The sequence below is a fragment of the Eubalaena glacialis genome, chromosome 7, assembly GCF_028564815.1.
Source record: "Eubalaena glacialis isolate mEubGla1 chromosome 7, mEubGla1.1.hap2.+ XY, whole genome shotgun sequence".
In the NCBI taxonomy this organism is placed as follows: Eukaryota; Metazoa; Chordata; class Mammalia; order Artiodactyla; family Balaenidae; genus Eubalaena; species Eubalaena glacialis.
This window is the reverse complement of record NC_083722.1, coordinates 39,607,449-39,627,826: the sequence shown is the minus strand read 5'-3', so window position 1 is coordinate 39,627,826 and position 20,378 is coordinate 39,607,449. Positions and strand designations below refer to the sequence as shown.

The 20,378-nt window shown below is 44.5% G+C and overlaps 1 protein-coding gene across 4 annotated transcripts in view; it reads left to right on the top strand.

Annotated features, from left to right (window-relative positions):
* The first annotated feature begins 1,197 nt into the window (after positions 1-1,197).
* ZNF76 (zinc finger protein 76) overlaps positions 1,198-20,378 on the top strand; it is a 31,351-nt gene continuing 12,170 nt past the window's right edge. For all 4 annotated transcript variants that reach the window (XM_061196347.1, XM_061196345.1, XM_061196349.1 and 1 more), the window contains exons 1-2: positions 1,198-1,490; positions 19,805-19,973. In XM_061196347.1, coding sequence (XP_061052330.1) covers positions 19,901-19,973 — 73 coding nt within the window. In that variant the 5' untranslated portion in view covers positions 1,198-1,490; positions 19,805-19,900. The remainder of the gene's footprint in view (positions 1,491-19,804; positions 19,974-20,378) is intronic.

Genomic DNA, 20,378 nt, shown 5'->3' with positions numbered 1-20,378 from the left:
AAAAAAAGAGAAAAAGAATGGGCCATCAACTGTCCCTTACTGCCCCGCTAAACTGAGAACCTGATGAGAACTGGAGCCCCAGTCCCACCTCTGGAATTGTGCCAAAAGCAGTAAGACGCGGAATAGAGAATGTCTAAAATTGAAAGGGAGGCTTTGTGGTTAAGCTCTTTAGACAGGGGAGGAAAGGAACCACCAATGGCATCTCTAGCTACCATGGGCCCCAAACACAGTACTTTGTAAATGTTTCTAGTTTATTGGCATACTTCCTTTAAAAATTTTTTTTAGTTAATTTTGGGGGGCGGGGAGGGGAGAGAGGAGACAAAAGAAAGGACTTAAAGTCTAAAAGGACAGAGAGGGAGAAAAGTTTCTCACCTCACTTCTCCAGTCACCCCAATTCCTCTCCTAAGAGGCAACGTTTACCAGTTCCTCATCTAACTTCTCTATTTTTAATTTTTTACCAAAAGCTCACTCTCTTTTACTTTTCCCCTAGGTGTCTGAAAATTCCCCAAGCACAGCCCCTCCCTAGTGAGAGGGGGAAACAGTAAAAGGGCTTGGCTTTGTTCACCCCGAAAGGAGCCTACAAGGGGGAGCAGCTGGTTTTGAGGCTGCGGGTGGGGCTGGCGGGGGAATGAGAGAACCGAAGAGCACCCTCAGGGCGCCCTCCCTAAAGAGGCCAGTCCCTCACGGCTCCTCGACGTCGTCTTTTTCAATAAGGAGCTAGTAATACCTGCAATTGCTTCCTTCAGGGGGTGGCTCATAGATCGTAGGCAGTGCCAGCGGACTGCGCACAGTAAAGCGCCTCGGGATCGTAAGGCGCAGGAGGACGCCTGGGGGCTCTGAGCCGCGAGAAGAGGGTCAGTGGCCCCGGTGCGGAGAGTGGCAGCCGCGAGAACGGCCTCCCTCACAATCTGCCCCTCCGGTCCTCTCCGCCTCCAGAAGCGCACCTTCTCACCCGCAGGCGGCCGACGAGAGTCGGGGCCTCGGGCTCCTCCCGCCTCCCGCCTCAGGTGGACCGAATCCCTCGGCAGGACAGGTGGCAGATCCTCATTGCTATAGAGACGACTCGGCTCGCGAGCCGCGCCCAGTCCCTGACCGGGGCGTCGTGACGTCATCACGCCCTCCCCGGGCGCTCGGCCTCGCGGGCGGCGCGTCATCCCGGTCGGGGGGCGGGGCGGGGCTCTCACCGGCACCGTTCAGAGCCTGGCTGCCCGGGCTCCAGCGGCCCGGGAACCGGGATAAGTAGGACGGCGGCCGCGGCGGCTGGGGGTGCGGGGTGGAGCGTGCCCTGTATTTTCTGTACGGGTTCCGGGGCTCGGTAGAGGCGCGCCGAGAGGAGAGGAAAGTGCGGCGGCCCTGGAACCTGGATATGGCGCGAGGCAAGCTGCGCGCGGGCGGGCGGGCTATGGCGCAGGCGGGTTGCGGGGCCGGCGCTGGTGGCGGGGCCCGTTGCATGGCGGTCTGTCGGCGGAGTCGCCCTCGGGGGCTGTCAGGTTGGTGGCTGCGGGAAGAGTGGGTCCACCGTGCCCAGGTGGGAGGCCGGGCGGGCGCAGGGCCCCGGGAAGGTCCCGAGCCCGGCGTGCCCCACCTCCTCCGGCCCTAGCCCGGTGGCCGGGAGGCTGGACGGCGGCCTGACCCTCCCCCACCCCAGGTTCCGGCCCCCATCCCTGCCCCTCCATTCCGTCCTGCGACTCCTCCCCCATGACTTCCAAACCCCACCCCGTGACTGCGCCCGCCTCCACCTCTGTGACCCCCACACCCCACCCACTGACCCTAAGACCTCACCAGGTAATCCTCACCTCTTATTCGTTAACTCTGCTAACCCAGGAATTTCCCCAGCACTGCCCAGGGACCCACCAACCTCAGCTCTAAACCAGTGACTCACGACCCGAGATCCCTACGTCCCCCAAAACGTCAGTGACCCCACTGGTCTGGTAACCCCCTCCACTTCCTCCCTGTGTTCCCCCACAAACTTGGTGACTCCCCCCAAATCTTTCCTGGTAACTCCTAAGCCTTACCTACTAAAATAGTTTACTACCGAGTTATGTTCTACATAACCCTCAGTATCTGATAATCCCTTCTTTGCCCTGTAACTTCATGATCCTCATTCCGTGTGCCCCCTTCATCCTAAAATCACCTCCACGGACATCCCTCTCTGCACTCCAGCCCCCCAGTGTTAATCAGCACATGACTTACAAGTGCCCTAGCACCGAGCTGGTGCCCAGGAAGATATAGAGATGAATATGAAGTAGATATAGTTGGAATCATCAGAGAATCTGGATTGAGTGTGTGGTCCCAGATTCAAGTCCTAGCTCTGCCACCGTTGTGCTTTGGGAACCTGGAAGAAGTCTTTCCTTGCTCTGGACCTGTTTCTCATCTGTATTATGATAAGGTTGGGTTAAATGATCTCAGTTTCCTTCCAGCTGTGACGTTCTGCAATTCTGTCAAGATAATATTTGTTTGCAATCATTTTTGTACTCTGTACTCCTAACTAGAAGTTTACTGTTGTAATCTCAGCCCAGGGTCCACTTGCTTCTTGAACCTTATTCCCTCACTCCTGCGACCCCCCTACACTCTTAATAGTCCGTACCCATTTCCCTTGATCAGGCTTCATCAGTTAACATGTTTGCAAAGCAGGATAAGAGTGCTTCAGCTTGCGGTATTGATGTGATAAGAGATCTGGGTTCTAGTTTGACTCTGGCCTGTAAAGTATGGCACCTTAGGCACACCATTTAGCCTCAGTCTTCACTTCTACTAGGGTAGGATAATAGTAGTGCTTGAGATAATGCATTCAAAGCATTTGGTACCAGGCCTAGTCCATGGGAGCCCTTAAGTATAAGCCGAGAAGCTCTTATGGGTCTTACTCTGTCCTGGGTGCTAGAGAGTCAACAGATAATGAACACAGGGGCCACACTTTGCATTATCTTGGTACCCCCGAGCTCTTGGAATCACTGTCCTCTTGTCTCTGCTGTGGCCTCCTCACTTCTCTGGTTTTTTACCCTGCTATCTCCTTAATAATGGTTGGCACTTAACTGCTGAGCACCTACTGTGCGCCAAGCTTTGTATGTGTAAACTGTTTCCCTTCACAACCCCAATATATCTACCACTATTTCCCATATTTTGTTTTGGTTTGGTTTTAAACAAATGAAGAGCCTGAAACTCACACAGATGAGTAGTAGAGCTGGGATTTGAACCCACAGTCTTCAAAACTCATTGGATCCATTGCTTCTCTTGCCCCTAAACCTACCTAGTTTTCCAGGTCACTCTCAGCCCCTTGTTCCTTATTTTCTAATAATTTCTAAGCCCAACACCAACACTTTCCCCATCACTTCCAAGGTTTCTCTTAACCTTTGCCCCATGGCTTGGTGACTTCCTCAACCCATTGTTCATGGCTTTTGACCCCACGTGTCCTGAGACCCCTGCACCTTAATACCTCTCTTTATCCTTTGTCCAAATATCCTCTCACCCTATGAGTCCTTGGAGCTCCCACTTACCCTAAGGTGTCTCCCACCTCACTGGCACTCTATCCCAAATCCTCTCATCCTGTTAAATCCTTTACCCCCAGGAATTCATATACATAAGAGATTGGAAATCCCTTATGAGTGTTCCAGCTGCTTCCCTTCTACCATCCTCAGCCACATGCTGTTACTCAAAACCTTCATCTAAATTAGCCCTTCATCTAGTGAGTGCTTCACCCAGCTTCAGTGAAATGAGCCCCTTCCATCCCAATGTGAATCCATCCTTCAAAATCTATACACCCTCCCATGCTAAGATCCCTCCTCTTGATACCCTTTTCAATATCTTGTGAGATCCTGCCTCTTAGATTCCCGGATCTCATGGCATCTTTCTCATTTTCATCAGTGATCTTTTCAAACCAGAATCATCTTTTACCTTATCCCCCTTCCTGTGCCCTATCCCTTCTCACAGTGCCTTTTTCCTGCCCTACTCTTATTTTTCTCCCTCACCTCACCTCATCCTCACCTGCATCCTCACCTCACCAATCTTGGTAGCATTGATGATGGTGTAAACCTTTCTCCCATCCCAGCTCTGCCCCTTCTTCCACTCTCTCTGCCACTCTCTCCTTCACGCACAGCATGGCCAACCACGCTTCACTGGTTTGTCCAGAGAACTACACTTTTCTCTGGGAACCTCTGATAATAGATCACCAAGATCACAGTCCTTTAGGTAGCGAGAAGAGAGATCTTGGAAATCCTTCTGAATAAATGTAGCCATGTCTTCTTGACACACTCCCACTCTTCTATCCTGTTTATGAAGCTGCTTGCTGTATATGCCCTCAGAGTAGAATGCTTTGAGTGTCAACACCGAGTTAGCCCCATTGTTTTCCAAGCCCTGGGAGGACTTTCCAGTCCCCTCCCACCAGAGGACTGGATGGTGAGTAGCAAAAGGTGACATTAAAGATCCACTTCCAAAAGTCTATTCTGTGGGTCACCAAATTCCCAAATTTGGGAATTATTGGGAATTCCCAAATTCCCAATAATATACTTATTGGCTGTATAGCAATAAATTCAGCAGAGGGCAGATTTAGAGTTAAGGAAGGCATAAATCTTGGGGTCTGCAAATTTTGTGGGTTGATTTTTTTAAAAGGAGCTTTCGCTTTAGATTTGTTTAATCTCTCTTAGGCTACAGAACGTATTCTGCCTTGGATCTTAGTTATTTGGGTACTCTTCTCACCCAGCACCCACCCTCCACCCCCACTGTGATTTCCTTGAGAACAGAAGCTGGGTTTTCTTTATCTTCTGTTATCTTAATCCTGTCCCGCATATTTAGCAGGTAGTCAGTGAATACTTACTGGATTGAATGAACTCATTCAGAAATTCTGCATCAGGTACAAACAAGTGAAAACAGCTAGTGTCTACATCTACTTTGTAGCTACAACAACCCTTCTCCCCAAATCCCTCCAAATGTGATAATGGGCAAGTCCCTTGATTTAAACATTCTGGAATTTAGACACTTCCTTTTTTAGTCATTGCTTGGGTGGGGGAATGGGTGTAAGTGCTTCTTTTTACTGTGTTTCTGGTTAGACTAGAGAGATTGGTTGACATAGTGGCTAGAATACAGTGGTAACAAGGCCAGGGTCTGTCGTATGTAGACCAGTTCTCAAGAAAACAGCTAGATGAAATATTTAGCGGAGGTTGCAGAGACAATCAGAGAAGAGAAGAAATAAAATTGGCAAAATGTTGGTAATTGTTGAAGTTGGGTAATGGGTTCGTGGAGTTCATTATACTATTCCTTCTACCTTTATGTATGTTTGAAATCCATAATAAAAAACTGGAGAAAAAAGAAGAGGACAGCTAGGTGAACAAGTGCAAATTTAGCACTGTTCCTTGCAAAATATCTCAAAACAAACGAGCTGCTGTTACTGAGTCAGTACTATTATCTTGGTTAAATAGTATATTTAGTCCCAACCTATTTTTGACCTCTTCTGTTTGTGAGATATCATGATGCTAAATTCAAAAATCAGCACACTGCAGAAATGTATCATCCTGGCAACAAGCACCTGTAGCCTTGGTCCTGCCCTGCTTCCCAGCCCAGGTGTGGTTTCTTGTGTTAAAGGGCTGTGCTGGGCTGGGCCTGAGAAGAGGGAGAGACAGTGGGGGAAGTGAGGGAGAGATCAGAGCTCAACTAGGGTCTTCCCCTTCTGGCCTAAACCCTTCAGATTACTGGGAGATTCTAAAAGTATGGAGGTTCATTCATTGATTCACTCATTCATTCATTCCACTAATGTTTGGTGAATATCTGCTGGAGGCCAGGTACTTTTTTCATACCTGGGGATAGAGCAGTGAATAAAATAAAGTTCCAGGACTTAAGGAGCTCGCCTGTTGGGATGAGGCAGAAACATACCATAAACAAGTAAAATATATATTGGGAAAATTAAACAGAGAAAGAAGATAAAGAGTACCAGGAGCCAGGGTATTAAATTTTAAGTAGGGTGGTCAAGGAAGGTCTTATTGAAAAGGTAACATTTGGGCAAAGACCCGAAGGAAGTTAAGAGGTGAGCCAAGCATTTATCTGAGAGAATTATATTCCAGTCAGAGGGAACAGCAAGTGCAAAAACCCTGAGGCAGGAGTATGCCTCATATATTCAAGAAACATGAGGACACCAGTCAGTATGGCTGTAGTAGGGTGGAGAGGAGAAACATAGCAAGAGATGTGGAGGTGGGAGTGGATTGGTGGTAGATCATATTAGGCCTTATAGGCCCCTGGATTTTTTGTGAATTGTGGGTGAGATGGGAGCCATTGGAGGGTCCTAGGCACCCAAGTGACATGATCTGACATAAAGGATCATTGTGGCTGCTATGTTGAGGATGAGTTGTAGGTGGCAAGAGTGGAAGGAAGGAAACTGATTAGGAAACTACTGCAATAGTCCAGGCAAGACAAGTTGGTAGTTTGTACCCAAAGTAAAGCAGTGCAAGAGTGAGAAGTGGTTGGATTCTGGATATGTTTTGAAAGAGGAGCCAATGGGATTTGCTGATGGATTGGAAGTGGCATATAAAAGAAATAGAGAAGTTGAGGATGGCTCCCTCATTTTTGGCCTGAGCAGTTTAAGGATGGAGTTCCCATTTACTGAAATGGGGGAGCCTGGAAGAAGGATGCATTGTAGGAAGGGGAGATAAGGAATTCACTTTTGAATATGTCAAGTTTGAGATGTTTTTGGACGTGAAGATGTTAAATAAGCAGCTGGATATACAAGTCTGTTAGACTTGTTAGTCAATTTCTGCCCTCCTGGGAACTGAAAGAACACTATTACTGGGCAAGAGACAAAGGAGTATGGTGGGAAGAACACTGGTGGCTCAGGTGTGAGACCCGGCTCTGCCACCAGGTAGCTCTGTGATCCTTTCGGACTCGTCTGGCAGCTCTGGCCTCTGTTTCTTCATCTGCAAAATGACAGCTTTAGACTAGAAATGAGTTGTCTTCTCAGCTCCTCCTGTGTGAGAGTCGATGAAGTGGTGCATAGAGCAAGGGAGATAATATAACTGTACGTATATCTGAGAGCATGTTGGACACTACTGAGCTCTACACAGCATAGTGGCATTGGTGGTAAGAGGCCTCCCTTACTTTGCTAAAGCAATACCCAGTGAGTGCCTGCCATGTTCTGGGCACTGGACACAGAGGATCCGATGACAGAGAGATGCATCCGTGCCCTCATGGAACGCTACAGACGAGCCGCCTGGTGTAGCTTCACTGCTTAGTATAGAGGGAGTGGGTTGGAGTCTGATGGTCTGGTGCGGTGTTGGCCAGGGAAATCTTGTTCTTGACCTGGGTCTGGGAGAAAACTACGTGGATGTCGGAGATGAGGCAAGATGGTAATCCAAGTGAGGAAAAAGTGGGTGTCCTAGCTAGGGCTGTAGGAAGAGCTGGGGTGGTGGGACTCAGTTCCTTCCCTCCTTCGTTCTTTTTTTTTAATATTTATTTGGTTGTGCCAAGTCTTAGATGCGGCACGCGGGCTCCTTAGTTGCGGCATGTGGGCTCCTTAATTGTGGCATGTGAACTCTTAGTTGCAGCATACATGAGGGACCTAGTTCCCTGACCAGGGGTCGAACGCAGGCCACCTGCATTGGGAGCGTGGAGTCTTAACCACTGCTCCACCAGGGAAGTCCCCCACCGTCCTTCATTCTTTCACTCAGCATTTACTCCTCTGCCGGGAACTTCTCTTAGGGAGCTTATAGTTCTGTAGCAGAGGAAGGGTTTCTTTCTTTTTTTTGGCCGCACTACGAGGCAGGTGGGATCTTAGTTCCCCGACCAGGGATTGAACCTGCACCCCCTGCATTAGAAGCACAGAGTCTTAGCCACTGGACCGCCAGGGAAGTCCCTAGATGAAGGGTTTCAAATCTGGTCTCAATTAGATCTAATTCACAATAAGTAGGGTTGATTTAGGATTCAAATTTGAGCTAAAGAGTTCAGTTAGTTATGTGACCTAGTAGTAGTATTCATTTAGTGTCTGTGGGCACATTCTTGTTTGGTGCTGATTAAGCTGAAATGCATGCTCTCCAGGAACTTAAATTATAATCAGTTTAACAGAAAGTAGGATGTGTGATTTTCACCCCAAAAAAGTTGAGTTTAAGGAAAAAAATACCTGGCAGAGTAATCCCTTCACTGCATCTGGAAGCACAGACGTCTAATCCTTGTGTCATTTAGATGTTGATGCTTATATTTTAAGGAGAGTCTCTGACCAGCTAAACAAGAATACAAGATACAGGGAATTCCCTGGCAGTCCAGTGGTTAGGACTGTGCACTTGCACTGTAGGGGGCACAGGTTCAATCCCTGCTCGGGGAACTGAGATCCCACATCCTGTATGCCGTGCAGCGTGGCCAAAAATAAATAAATAAATAAATTTTTAAAATACGAGATATAGCCCATCTTAATGATCCGGTCACTCACAAAATTAGAGTGGATATGTAACTAGCATCTTTAACTTAACAGAATGGGAAAATTTTGTTCTGATGAGTAAAAAAAAAAAAAAAAAAAAAAAAAAAAAACCAAAAGAACAACTGAGCTACAAATCCAAGTGCAGCTGAAGCCATTATCTTTTTTTAAAATAAATTTATTTTATTTATTTATTATTTTTGGCTGTGTTGGGTCTTCGTTGCTACGCGCGGGCTTTCTCTAGTTGTGGCGAGCTGGGGCTACTCTTCGTTGTGGTGCACGGGCTTCTCATTGCGGTGGTTTCTCTTGTTGCGGAGCACGGGCTCTAGGGGCGCGGGCTTCAGTAGTTGTGGCTCACGGGCTCTAGAGCGCAGGCTCAGTAGTTGTGGCGCATGGGCTTAGTTGCTCCGTGGTATGCAGGATCTTCCCGGACCAGGGCTCGAACCCGTGTCCCCTGCATTGGCAGGCGGATTCTTAACCACTGCGCCACCAGGGAAGCCCCGAAGCCATTATCTTTAACTGGTGGCCTTAAGCTACTGACAAAACCTCAGATGCCTCTTGCCCTGGCAGCTATCAATCAAGGTATGGAAATGTGAGTGTCCGTGTGAGGGTCTCACAAATCCTATGTCTCTGTTTTGCTGCTCGAAGTTCAGGGCCTACTTGGGCTCCTCACTTATAGTTCAGAAAGATCTGGGATGTTTCAAAGCTTCAGTGTATTAGACTGACACCAGCTGGAAGTCGGAGCGCTTCTTCTAACCTCCCGGTTAACGCTTGCCTTCCGTAGTGGTTCATCTCAGAGAAGCCCAGATGTAACTTGTTAGCCTGGTACTGTTTCTCAGTGCATAACTTTTCATTTGTTGGAAGTCCCTGCTGCTTTGGGATAGCTGATAAAGCATGAGACCCATGCAGTTGAGATAAGCTCAAGGAACTGGGAGCTCCTTGAGATTGTAGAACTGACCCAAGGCTTAGATGTAGAGGGTGTGGCAGGGGTACCTAAGACCAGAGTTCTCTCTGTCTGAGAAGATCATCCTTTCAATCTAGGAGGTACTGTCCCAAAGCCACAGAAGCAGTGAGGGAGAAAAGCAGCCCCTGCTCATCTGCCACTTCATCCAGACCCACCCTCTTGACCAGCCTGGGGACATACCAGGCTGGGGAGCCAGTATGTCCTCAGGTCCTGTGTAGATTTGCTGTTGCTTCATGCTCAGCTTGATCAGGTTTCCATCTGATACTTGAGAATGGCATCCATGAATTGGAAAGCTGAGTTTTCAGATGTGGTTTTGCTACAAACCGGTACATCATGGAATCTATCCTGTCAGCCCTGGAGTAGCCATGCCTTGTTAGGGGAGAATCATAGATATTCTTCTAGCCAACACAAGGAGTGCAAAGCTTGCTTTTAGACTTTCTTCTTTTATTCTTATATTTTTATTTATTTATTTTACATAGGTAACACATTCACAGGGCTTAAGATTTTTTTTTGTAAGTGAAAGATATGCAGTGAAAAGTCACCCTTCCATCGCTGTGCCCGTCACTCAGTTATCCTTCCGCAGGCAACCTTGGTTAGTAATTGCTTCACTGTCTTTCCATAGATTTTTTTTTATGGCAGTGGCAGCATACAAAAGGCACTGTTTTGTACCTTGAAATTTTTATTCAATATATTTTGGAGATCTTTCCATGTCAGTATGTAAGGAACTTCCTCATTTATTTATGTCTACATAATAAGGAAGTTCTATATTGATAGACATTTATGCTGTTTGGAATTTTTTTGCTGTTATTACATGCAGGGATGCCATGAATAACCTTGGACGTGTGCCATTTTTCACACATGTACGTCTACCTGTAGACTAGACATGAAGTTGCTGGGTCAGATGGTGTGTACATTTGTAATTTTGATTGATAACTGCCAAATTGCCCGACATAGAGCTTATACCAATGAATACTCCCACCAACAATGTAAGACTGTGCCTGTTTCCCCACAGCCTCAGGGACATTGCTTTTTTCTTTTTTTTTGGCCGCAGCGTGGCATGAGGGATCCTAGTTCCCCGACCAGCGATCAAACCCGTGCCCCCTGCAGTGGAAGTGCGGCATCTTAACCACTGGACAGCCAGGGAAATCACACAGAGACATTGCTTTGAGTTAAGAATATACAGACTACCTTCAACATAGGATACTGAATCATGGGGCCCCACTGTGACACTCTATTCCACAAGACACACAAAGCACCACACAGCCCAGTTTGAAGAATACCACAATTAAAAATATATATTTTAAAGAGTAACTGGACCTCTGGTGGTTATAAGAGAAGAAAGGAAGAAAAAATCCTAGAGGAAGAAGGTCCCTACCTCAGTACTTAAATTGGCATAAATTAGAGGAAGAATAGGTATCTGTCTTTGCAGAACCAAGGAGGGATGAGATGCCAGTAGTATCAATCATAGGAAGGCTGTGGGGAGAGTAAAGGAAAACTCCCAGAGGGCGGAGCTGGGCAACCAAGCAGACGGGTTTAGTGTCCACTGTAGAGCTGCCTCTCAGCTCAGTGCTGGTATCTTTTCATTTCAGCGACTTTTTTTTTTTTTTAAAGATTATACCCCCTCCTTTTAGCACTACTGTTCATTTCATTTTGGCCTCTTCCGCCCTCTTCTCATTTGGAGTTCAGGTTTCTGCGAGTTGGAGCTGGATGAGTGTTCAGCCTCGTCTTTTTTCACTTAGCATTGATTTGTTAACCCTCCTCCACTAATCCAGATGGTTTTCGTGGTTCTTGTCTGAAACGTTTAAACAAGCATCCTGTGCAAGTAGCTCTTGTTTTCTGTCCATTCTTTTCGTGGGATGAATTATGAAGATGAGATGATTAGATCTCAGATCCTGAACCTTTCCTGGTGGGGTTAAGCATTGACAGATTGTTCTCTGGAGAACCTGGAGCCCCTATAGTGCCATTAGCAATGCACGCTTGTGCCTGCCTCTCCTGGCCTTGCCAACACTGATGGTTCAATTTTTTTTTTTTTTTTGTACTTAATAGACTGTTTCTTAGGGCAGTTTTAGGTTTGCAGAAAAACTGAACAGAAAGTACAGAGAGTTCCCATATACTCCCTTCTTCCCCAACCCCCGCTCCCAGTTCCCAGTTTCCCCTGTTAACATCTTACAATGGTGTAGTATATGTGCTACAATTGATAAACCAATGTTGAGGCATTATTATTATTATTATTATTATTATTATTATTATTTTTAATTTATGGCTGTGTTGGGTCTTCGTTTTCTGTGCGAGGGCTTTCTCTAGTTGCGGCAAGTGGGGGCCACTCCTCATCGCGGTGCGCGGGCCTCTCATTATCGCGGCCTCTCCTGTTGCGGAGCACAGGCTCCAGACGCGCAGGCTCAGTAATTGTGGCTCACGGGCCTAGTTGCTCCGCGGCATGTGGGATCTTCCCAGACCAGGGCTCGAACCCGCGTCCCCTGCATTGGCAGGCAGATTCTCAACCACTGCGCCACCAGGGAAGCCCGAGGCATTATTATTAATTAAAGTCCATAGTTTGCAATTATGGTTCACTCTTTGTGTTGTACATTCTATGGGTTTTGACAAATGTATAATGTCAGTTATCCACCATTATAGATTTATGCAGAATAGTTTCACTGCTCTAAAAATGACCTGTGCTCCACCTGTTCATCCCTCCGCCCCTCACCCTACACCCTTGGCAACCACTGATCTTTCCACTGTCTCTATAGTTTTTCCTTTTCCAGAACGTCATATAGTTGGAATGATACTGTATGTAACCTTTTCAGATTGGCTTCTTTGATTGAGCAAAATGCATTTTAAGGTTCCTCCATGTCTTTTCATGACTTAATAGCTCTTTTTATTGCTGAGTAATATTCCATAGTATGAATGTACCACAGTTTGTTTATTGAAAGACATCTTGATTGCTTCCAGTTTTGGGCAATTATGAATAAAGCTGCTATAAACATCCATGTGCAAGTTCTTCTGTGGACATAAGTTTTCAACTCATTTGGGTAAATACCTAAGAATAGGATTTCTGGATCTTATGGTAAGAATATGTTTAGCTTTGTAAGAGACTGCCTAACTGTCTTGCAGAATACCGTTTTGCTGTGCCATTTTGCATTCCCACCAGCATTTGGTGTTGTCAGTGTTTTGAATTTTGGCTCCTGTAATAGGTGTGTAGTGATATCTCATTGTCTGTTGGATGTGAATACTTTTACTTTGATTTTTGGTAATTTGATAAGTATAATATCCTCATGATTATTCTTTCTTGTTCTTTAATTACTAATTAAACTTTTTTTTTAATATTAGTGTTTTTTGCTTATGTGAATTCATATTATAGCCTTATTTGTCCAGTGGGAATCTGATAATGTTCTTGGAGGTTTGTGAGTGTCTGCATGTGGTTTTTTTTTCCACCTAGTTTTTTTTTGTTGTGGTAAAATATACAGAACATAAAATTTGCCATCTTAACCATTTTTAAGTGTACAGTTCAATTACATGTGTTTTTTAAAAAATTTCTATTGGAGTATAGTTGATTTACAATATTGTGTTAGTTTCTGCTGTACAGCAAAGTGAATCAGTTATACATATACATATATCCACTCTTTTTTAGATTCTTTTCCCAGATAGGTCATTACAGAGTATTGAGTAGAGTTCCCTGAGCTATACAGTAGGTCCTTATTAGTTATCTATCAGTTATATGTGTTTTTAATATCATCTGTTATGTTTTATTTCTTTAGTATTTTCCCCTTATGTCGAGGGTTTTTTTAAGCCAACTCTTCCTTTTGACTTGATTTTCTTATGCTTCAAAAGTCCAAAACTCCCTTCTTATCCTGGTTGAGATCTGGATATTGTTCCATTTTGATGAACTGGTAATATAAATTTAACCTTTTTGTCCCAGGGTGATGTTTTAAATAACATGACGTGTCTAAATAACCGCGATGATCCAGTTCCTCCTGATGCTGATGGAATGTTTCATTTTCAAATAGCCCTTATCAAGCCAGCAGTGATCCCAAGCTGAATTCCAGAAACAGTTGAGATGTAACCTCATCATATCTGTATCAATTTGCTCGTTGATGTAAAGTGATATCCTTAGGGTAACCCTTCCAAATTGCCTTTATTCTGCACTTTTCTTTTCATGGACTAAGGGTGGGTTTGAAACTCCCCCATGATTGCTCTGTTGAATGTTTACAAACTAAGGTGTTAAAATTCACTTAAACATTTGGCCGAAAATTAGATTTTTAAGTTATCTGTTTTAGTTTAAATGAATGTCTGCAGTAAAGGAGTATGCATTTTCATTGCCCTTTTGGAATTGAAAATAATCCACTTTGCCTAAATACTCCCTTTTCTGTGACTAATTCAAACCTATAAAATTGTAGTAGCCAAATAGGAACCATACTAAAAAGTACTTTGGGCTTTTAACATCATTGTGCCTTTTGGAAAGATGTTTAACTGATGTTTTAAATATGTTTCTGTTATTAATTTCCTGTTTTCTCTTTAGTGTTTGGAAACCCACAGAACCAAGCCTGTTTCACTAGGCTTTTTGTGTGTGCATTGAAGTCTTCTTCTATAATCACAAATACTGAATCATTTTACTACAGCTCTTCCAAATCCGGTTCTAATTTGTTTGCCACTTGACTCCCTCAGCCTTCATCCCTCCCAACCTAATGTCGCTTTGTCCTCTCTGAGAAGTTTTCTGTATTTCCAAATGAAGAATTATCTGAGTGAAAATTGTCATTTTTTTTTCAAAGTTGAACATTCTTCTCTTTCCAAACAAATGTTCTGTTTTTCTCTTTTTTGGCTTCTCAATACAGTTGCCCTCTGGGCTGGCTGAGGCAGAGTACAGAAAGCCTTGTTCCAAATGACCAGGGAGTTCGGGTTAGCAGAAAATGATAGACTAGTGAACAGGTGCGTGTAGTCAAGGCGAAGCCCAGCCTGGGTGTGGATCAGATTAGATCTAAACCATGACAAAGTGGAGAAGCACAAATACATGGCTACTCTTTCATTTCCCGTCTGTCATTTCTCTTATTTTTCTGCTTTGGGGAAGCAATTTAAGCACATCTTTTTTCATAGAGAGACCTAAAGATTCTATGTGTCTAAAAAGTTTTTCTAGATGTTATCTCACTGGTAATTAAAATTTATGTTTACAATAGGAAACACATTTATATATTATGAAGCCATAGGGTTGTTTCCTGCATCAGAGCAAACAGTAGGTTAAGTTCATTTAAAAATGCAACAAACAGGAACTGGACTTGCTGCTAATTCCGGGAGTGTCAGTCTCCCTTTTCATCCCTACCTTTTGTCATGCTCTTATTCCCCACTCCCTCCTTTCCCCCAGACTGGCTCTCCCCTATACCCAGCTCAGGTCATTAGGGATCTGGTATAACTTACACCCTCCAAGGAGAAAACATAGCAGTTGCCCCTGCTCCCCCTCTCTCCCTACTCTTTCTCAGAGGGCCATGGGAGTTATGAATCTGAAATGTCAAGTACAGGCGGGAACTGCTCAGACCCAGCCATCCTGAGGCAGTCACAAGCCTCTCTTTGGCTCTGCCAGTGTCACTGTTGTTGGTTTAGTACTGGCACAGGAGGATTCATCATTTAACAAAAGAAATGGAGAAAAATGGCAATTAGACACTTGTACATGCCTGGCAGCCAAGAAGCACCTTCTCCTCACCTGCTGTCAGGCTCTGTTGGAAAGCAGCTTCAGAGATCAGGGAATGGTAGGAGAGCAAGAGTAGACTGTTTTAAAAGTGTATATTATGAGGCTTAAGGAGGAAAACTATATTTAGCCTGGACATGAGAACATGTAAAAGAGTGGAGATTTGTTTTCTTTGAGTCTAAAAAGTGTTATTTTGGGAAATGTGGCTACCAGCTATTCCCTCTTTCCATGTGGTCAGGTCGAGAAGAACTGGTTTTAAGTTGCAGCGGGTGAGATGAAAGCTAAACAACCAGTATTCAAGCGTTTTGAGAGCTGATGTTGTGTCACAGTGGATTAGCAAAAGGAAGAAATGCACCAGATATTGAGAGGTATGGACTCTGTGGCCAGCCAGCCTGGCTTTGATCCTGGCTTCAGCACTAACTAGTTCTGGGACCTTGGGCAAATTACTCCACCTCTAATCCTCAGTCACCTCATCTGTAAAATGGGGATAGTGTACCTACTTCCTCATAGGATTATTTTTAAGATTAAAAGAGTTAATATAGGTAAAGTGCTTTGAACAGCAGCTGACACATTAAGGACTATATATTTGATAAGTGTTATTAGCACGAACAATGGAAAGGATTTTAGGGTCATTTGGACCAACACTTTATTTTACAGATTAAGAGGCAGTCACAGAAGATAGAATCGAGGTTAAAAGCCTTTCTGCAGACTTCTGGTCCCGAGCTGTTGCCAGTACTCTTGGCTGTTTTAGAAATACCCATTGCTTCAAAAGCATATCCCTTTAGGTTCCTCTTCCATCCCCTTCCTCAGAGCCAGAATTTCTCGAGTACTTCCTGTGTGCCATCACTGTGCTAAATGCTGACGTATGTGACCTCATTTTATCCTTACAGCAACGTTTGAAGAAGGCGCCACTATTATCCTCATTTTTTAGAAGTAGCATCTAAGTTTCAGAGAGGTTCAGTTACCTTCCAAGGGTACACAGCGTCAAAGAGGTAAAGTCTGGATTAGAACCAAGGCTGACACCAGAGCCTGTGTTTTTAACCATGGCACAGATTTTCCTCAGAAAGTCTCAATAGAATACAGATGAGCTAAATCAAACCAACCATTGCTTCAGCAGTCACAGGGCCCAGCCATAAAGATCTGAGGCCATTTTGTAATCCCTTTTCAACCTACAGTCTGCTTTGTTTTCCGACCTAGGTCTCTCAGGTGTATTCTTATTTCTGACACAATGCTGTTTATATGAAAACAGGTTACCAAAAGAACTTCTCTCCCTGATCAAGAGAATGAAAGTTGAAGGTCCTGGAGCAGATGAAAAGAGGCCAGGACCAGAGCTTTCATGAAATAGGGACCATGTGGGGGTTATCAGGACTCTGGGCAACATTGGGGTCACTGCCAGGATCCTAGTAGACCAAAGAAGAGGAGTCAGATGTGGGAATTCCTAGGCCAGTGGTTCTTTACCTCCTTTAATCCTTGTAAGACTCAGATGACAGTCATGGACTCTCCCCTCTTCAGAAAAATGTACAAGCTCACACACCAAAAAAGTATTACCAGGTGGCTTCCGGGTTCATAAACTCCAGCTAAAAACCTCTGTATTAGGCAGCAGAATAGATTACTTAAGAGCCCACTCTGGTGCCAGATGGCCTGGATTCAAATCCTCTTCTTCCATTTATTAGCTGTGCAACCTTGAACAAGTTAATGGCTTGGGCTTCAACTCCCTCAACTGTAAAATGAGGATAATAATAGTATTTAATTAAAGGACCATTTCGGGGATTAAACGAGTTACTATATGTAAATGCCTAGTACATGGTTAGCTCTCCAGCAATATTCACTATTAGTGGTAGTAGTATTGCTATCCCCAGAGCTTAGCCCATTCAGTAAATGTTTATGGACAGAATGAATGAATAATTCTAGTGGAGATGCCAAATCTAGGGTAGAGTATCCCAACCAGTGTGTCACAACTGGGCTATAGTTATGTCAAAATACCGATCCACTCAGCCCTTCGGGCTGCCAAAGCCCCAGCTGGTTGCTCCTGGCTTCAAGCAGCAGCATCCAAAGTGTGACACACAAATATCCTTCTCTCTGGGTGCCCTGATGTGAAAACAGTTTGGGCAGCACTGATTGAGAAGATCAGCTGGCAGGTAGTGAGAATCAAGCAGGAAGTCCAGACTCCAGGTCCAGGAGAATTCTATGGATGGGTGGCAAAGAGTATCTTAACCCCTGAGCCTAGAGCAGAGGCTCTAGTATGCTCTGTACTACGGCAGACGCAGAGCAAGTGCTGCCAGTAGGACACTCCAGCGCTTCCCTCCTGGCACAAGGACCTGGTAGGTCACTGAACAAGGAATTGTGGAGAGCCCACAGTGAACCAGGAACCAGGCTGGAGCCCAAAGTCTTGTGTAGGCAACATGTGTTAAAGAGGTAGTGATAAGTACTGAAGTAGGTGACTCCAGGATTGTGAGTGCCAGGAAGAGGTAGTAGCCAGGGCTGCAGGGACTTATAAGGGGACCAGCCTTGCCTGCAAGGAGAATGAATTCTTAGGGTGATGGGAAGCCACTGAAGAGTTTTAATCAAGGAAGTGGTAGATTTAGATCCGTACGTAGACATTCTGACACAGTATTACAAAATGAATAGGAAACAGGCAACAATTTATTGAGGACATATGTTAGGAGGCTCTTACATTAGTCAAGAGGTACAAGGTGATACTCATCTGAAATGAGGTACCTAGACTTTTTTGTCTATCTTTTAATTTTTTAAATTAAGGTATAATTGACATACATTACATTCATTTCAGGTGTATATCATAATGCTTCGATATCTGTATATATTGTGAAATGATCGCCACAGTAAGTCTAATTAACATCCAGCACCATACACATTTACAGAATTTTTTTTCTTGTGATACAAAACTTAAAATTTGTTCTCTTAGCAACTTTCAAATGTGCATTACAGTATTATTAACTGTAGTCATCATGCCATACATTACATTCCCCAGGACTTATTTTATAACTGGAAGTTTGTACCTTTTCACTCCCTTTACTCATTTTACCTACCCCCAACCCCTGCCTCTGGCAATTACCAATCTGTTCTCTGTATCTATGAATCCATTAGATTTTCTTTTTTAAGACTCCACATATAAGTGAGATCATAATGTTTGTTTTTCCTCTGCCTGACTTATGTCACTTAGCATAATGTCCTTCCTCAAGGTGCATCCATGTTGTCGAAATGGCAAGATTCCATTCTTTTTTGTGGCTGAATAATATTCCATTCTGTGTGTGTGTGTGTGTGTGTGTGTGAGTGTGACAACTTCCTTATCCATTCACCTGTCAGTGGACACTTAGGTTGTTTCCATGTCTTGGCTATTGTAAATAATGCTGCAGTGAACATGGAGGTGCATATATCTTTTCAAGTTAAGGTTTTTGTTTTCTTTGGATAAATACCCAGAAATGGAATTCCTGGATCAAATTTTTAATTTTTTGAGGACCCTCCATACAGTTTTCCATAGTGGCTACATCAATTTACATTCCCACCAATAGCACACAAGGGTTCCCTTTTCTCCACATCCTTGCCAACACTTGTTTTTTCTTGTCTTTTTGGTAATAGACATTCTGACAGGTGTGAGGTGATACCTCATTGTAGTTTTGATTTGCATTTCACTGGTGATTAGGGATGTTGAACATCTTTTCATGTACCTTTTGGCCATCTATATATCTTCTTCGGAAAGATGTCTTTTCAGATCATCCGCCTATTTTTCAGTTGGATGGTTTGGCTTTTTGCTGTTGAGTTATATGAGTTCTTTGTATGTTTTGCATATTAACCCCTTATCAGATACATGATTTGCAAATATTTTCTCCCATTTAATAGGTTGCCTTTTCATTTTGTTGATTGTTTCCTTTGCTGTGCAGAAGCCTTTTAGTTTTTTAGTCCCATTTGTTTATTTTTGCCTTTGTTTCCTTTGCTTTAGTGACAAATCCGAAAAAATCATTGCCAGGACTGATGTCACGGAGCTTACCACCCATGTTTTCTTCTAGGAGTTTTATGGTTTCCGGTCTTACATTCAATTCTTTAATCCATTTTGAGTTAATTTTTGTGTATGATGTAAGATGGTGGTGTACTTAGACTTCTGAGGAAAAAGGAGGAATCAAGAATGACCCCACTGGGAATTCCCTGGCGGTCCAGTGGTTAGGACTCCGTGCTTTCAGTCTGAGGGCCCGGGTTCAATCCCTGGACCAGGAACTAAGATCCCTCAAGCCATGTGGCCAAAAAAAAAAAAAAAAAGAATGACCCCCACTGATTCTGGGTGGCTGGACATGCCATCCCTGGGCTAGGGAATACTAGGAGTGGAACAGTTCTTGGGGTGGGGACCATTGTGAGTTCTGTTGGGGACTTGTGCTGTTTGTGATGCCTGTGTGATATTTACAAGGCTGGTGAATGGATAGATCTGAGCACAGGAGAGATGTCAGAATGGTCACAGAGAACCAGCAGCAGTGGGGTTGGCCGCCTGCCTTCAGTGGGGCTCCCTTCTAAGGGGAGCGAGTTTAAAAGTGGGTTTTGATTAATGAAATCTTACTTTACAATCAATTTGGCTGGCATGCTTCTCTTGCATGCTTAACCTTTAGAATTCTTAAGTGTGTATATTTTGAACTCTCTTAATAAAAACCAACATAGTTCTCTACTTTGAAGAATTCGCCTCTTTTTTTTCTTGGCTGGCCTCCTTCATTGTCCCTGTGTGTCCTTACGGCAGGAGGAAGCTGTGCAGCTCATAATATGACACTGTCCGTTTTCTCAGATTTGTGACGCCAAAGGAAATTTCTGACCTCAGCTGTGGCTCTCAGTGCTGGGAAGAAGACAACTTCATGTCTGAGTGTACGAGCAGGAGTTTGCCATGGAGAGCTTGGGGCTGCAGACGGTGACCCTCAGTGACGGGACGACGGCCTACGTACAGCAAGCTATCAAAGGTATTTCCGGGGACCTCAAAATCCCGCCCTGTCCCCGTCCCAGAGTCTCACGACCACCCTGCCTTCCAGCCTGCTTGCCACAGCCTGCTCTGCATGAGAATCTCTCAAGGTGATTGATGGAAAGGGAACTCCTTAAAATGAAATGCCATGTAGGCAGGCTAGAAAATCAGACTAGCCTAGCTATAGGAGCCAAGACCTCTGAAAGGCAGATTTCCTTACATGTGGTGAGTAGTTCATAAATATTTCTGGAATGGATGAACACAGTGCTGGTTGTGACTTCCTGCTTTTCCAGTTTCTCAGTGCTTTCTGGAAGCAGTTCATTTTAATTTAAGCAAGTTTAAGCAGTCAAACTATCTTCTGAGCATCTACCATGTACAAGATACTCTTCTAGGTTCAGAGGGGGCA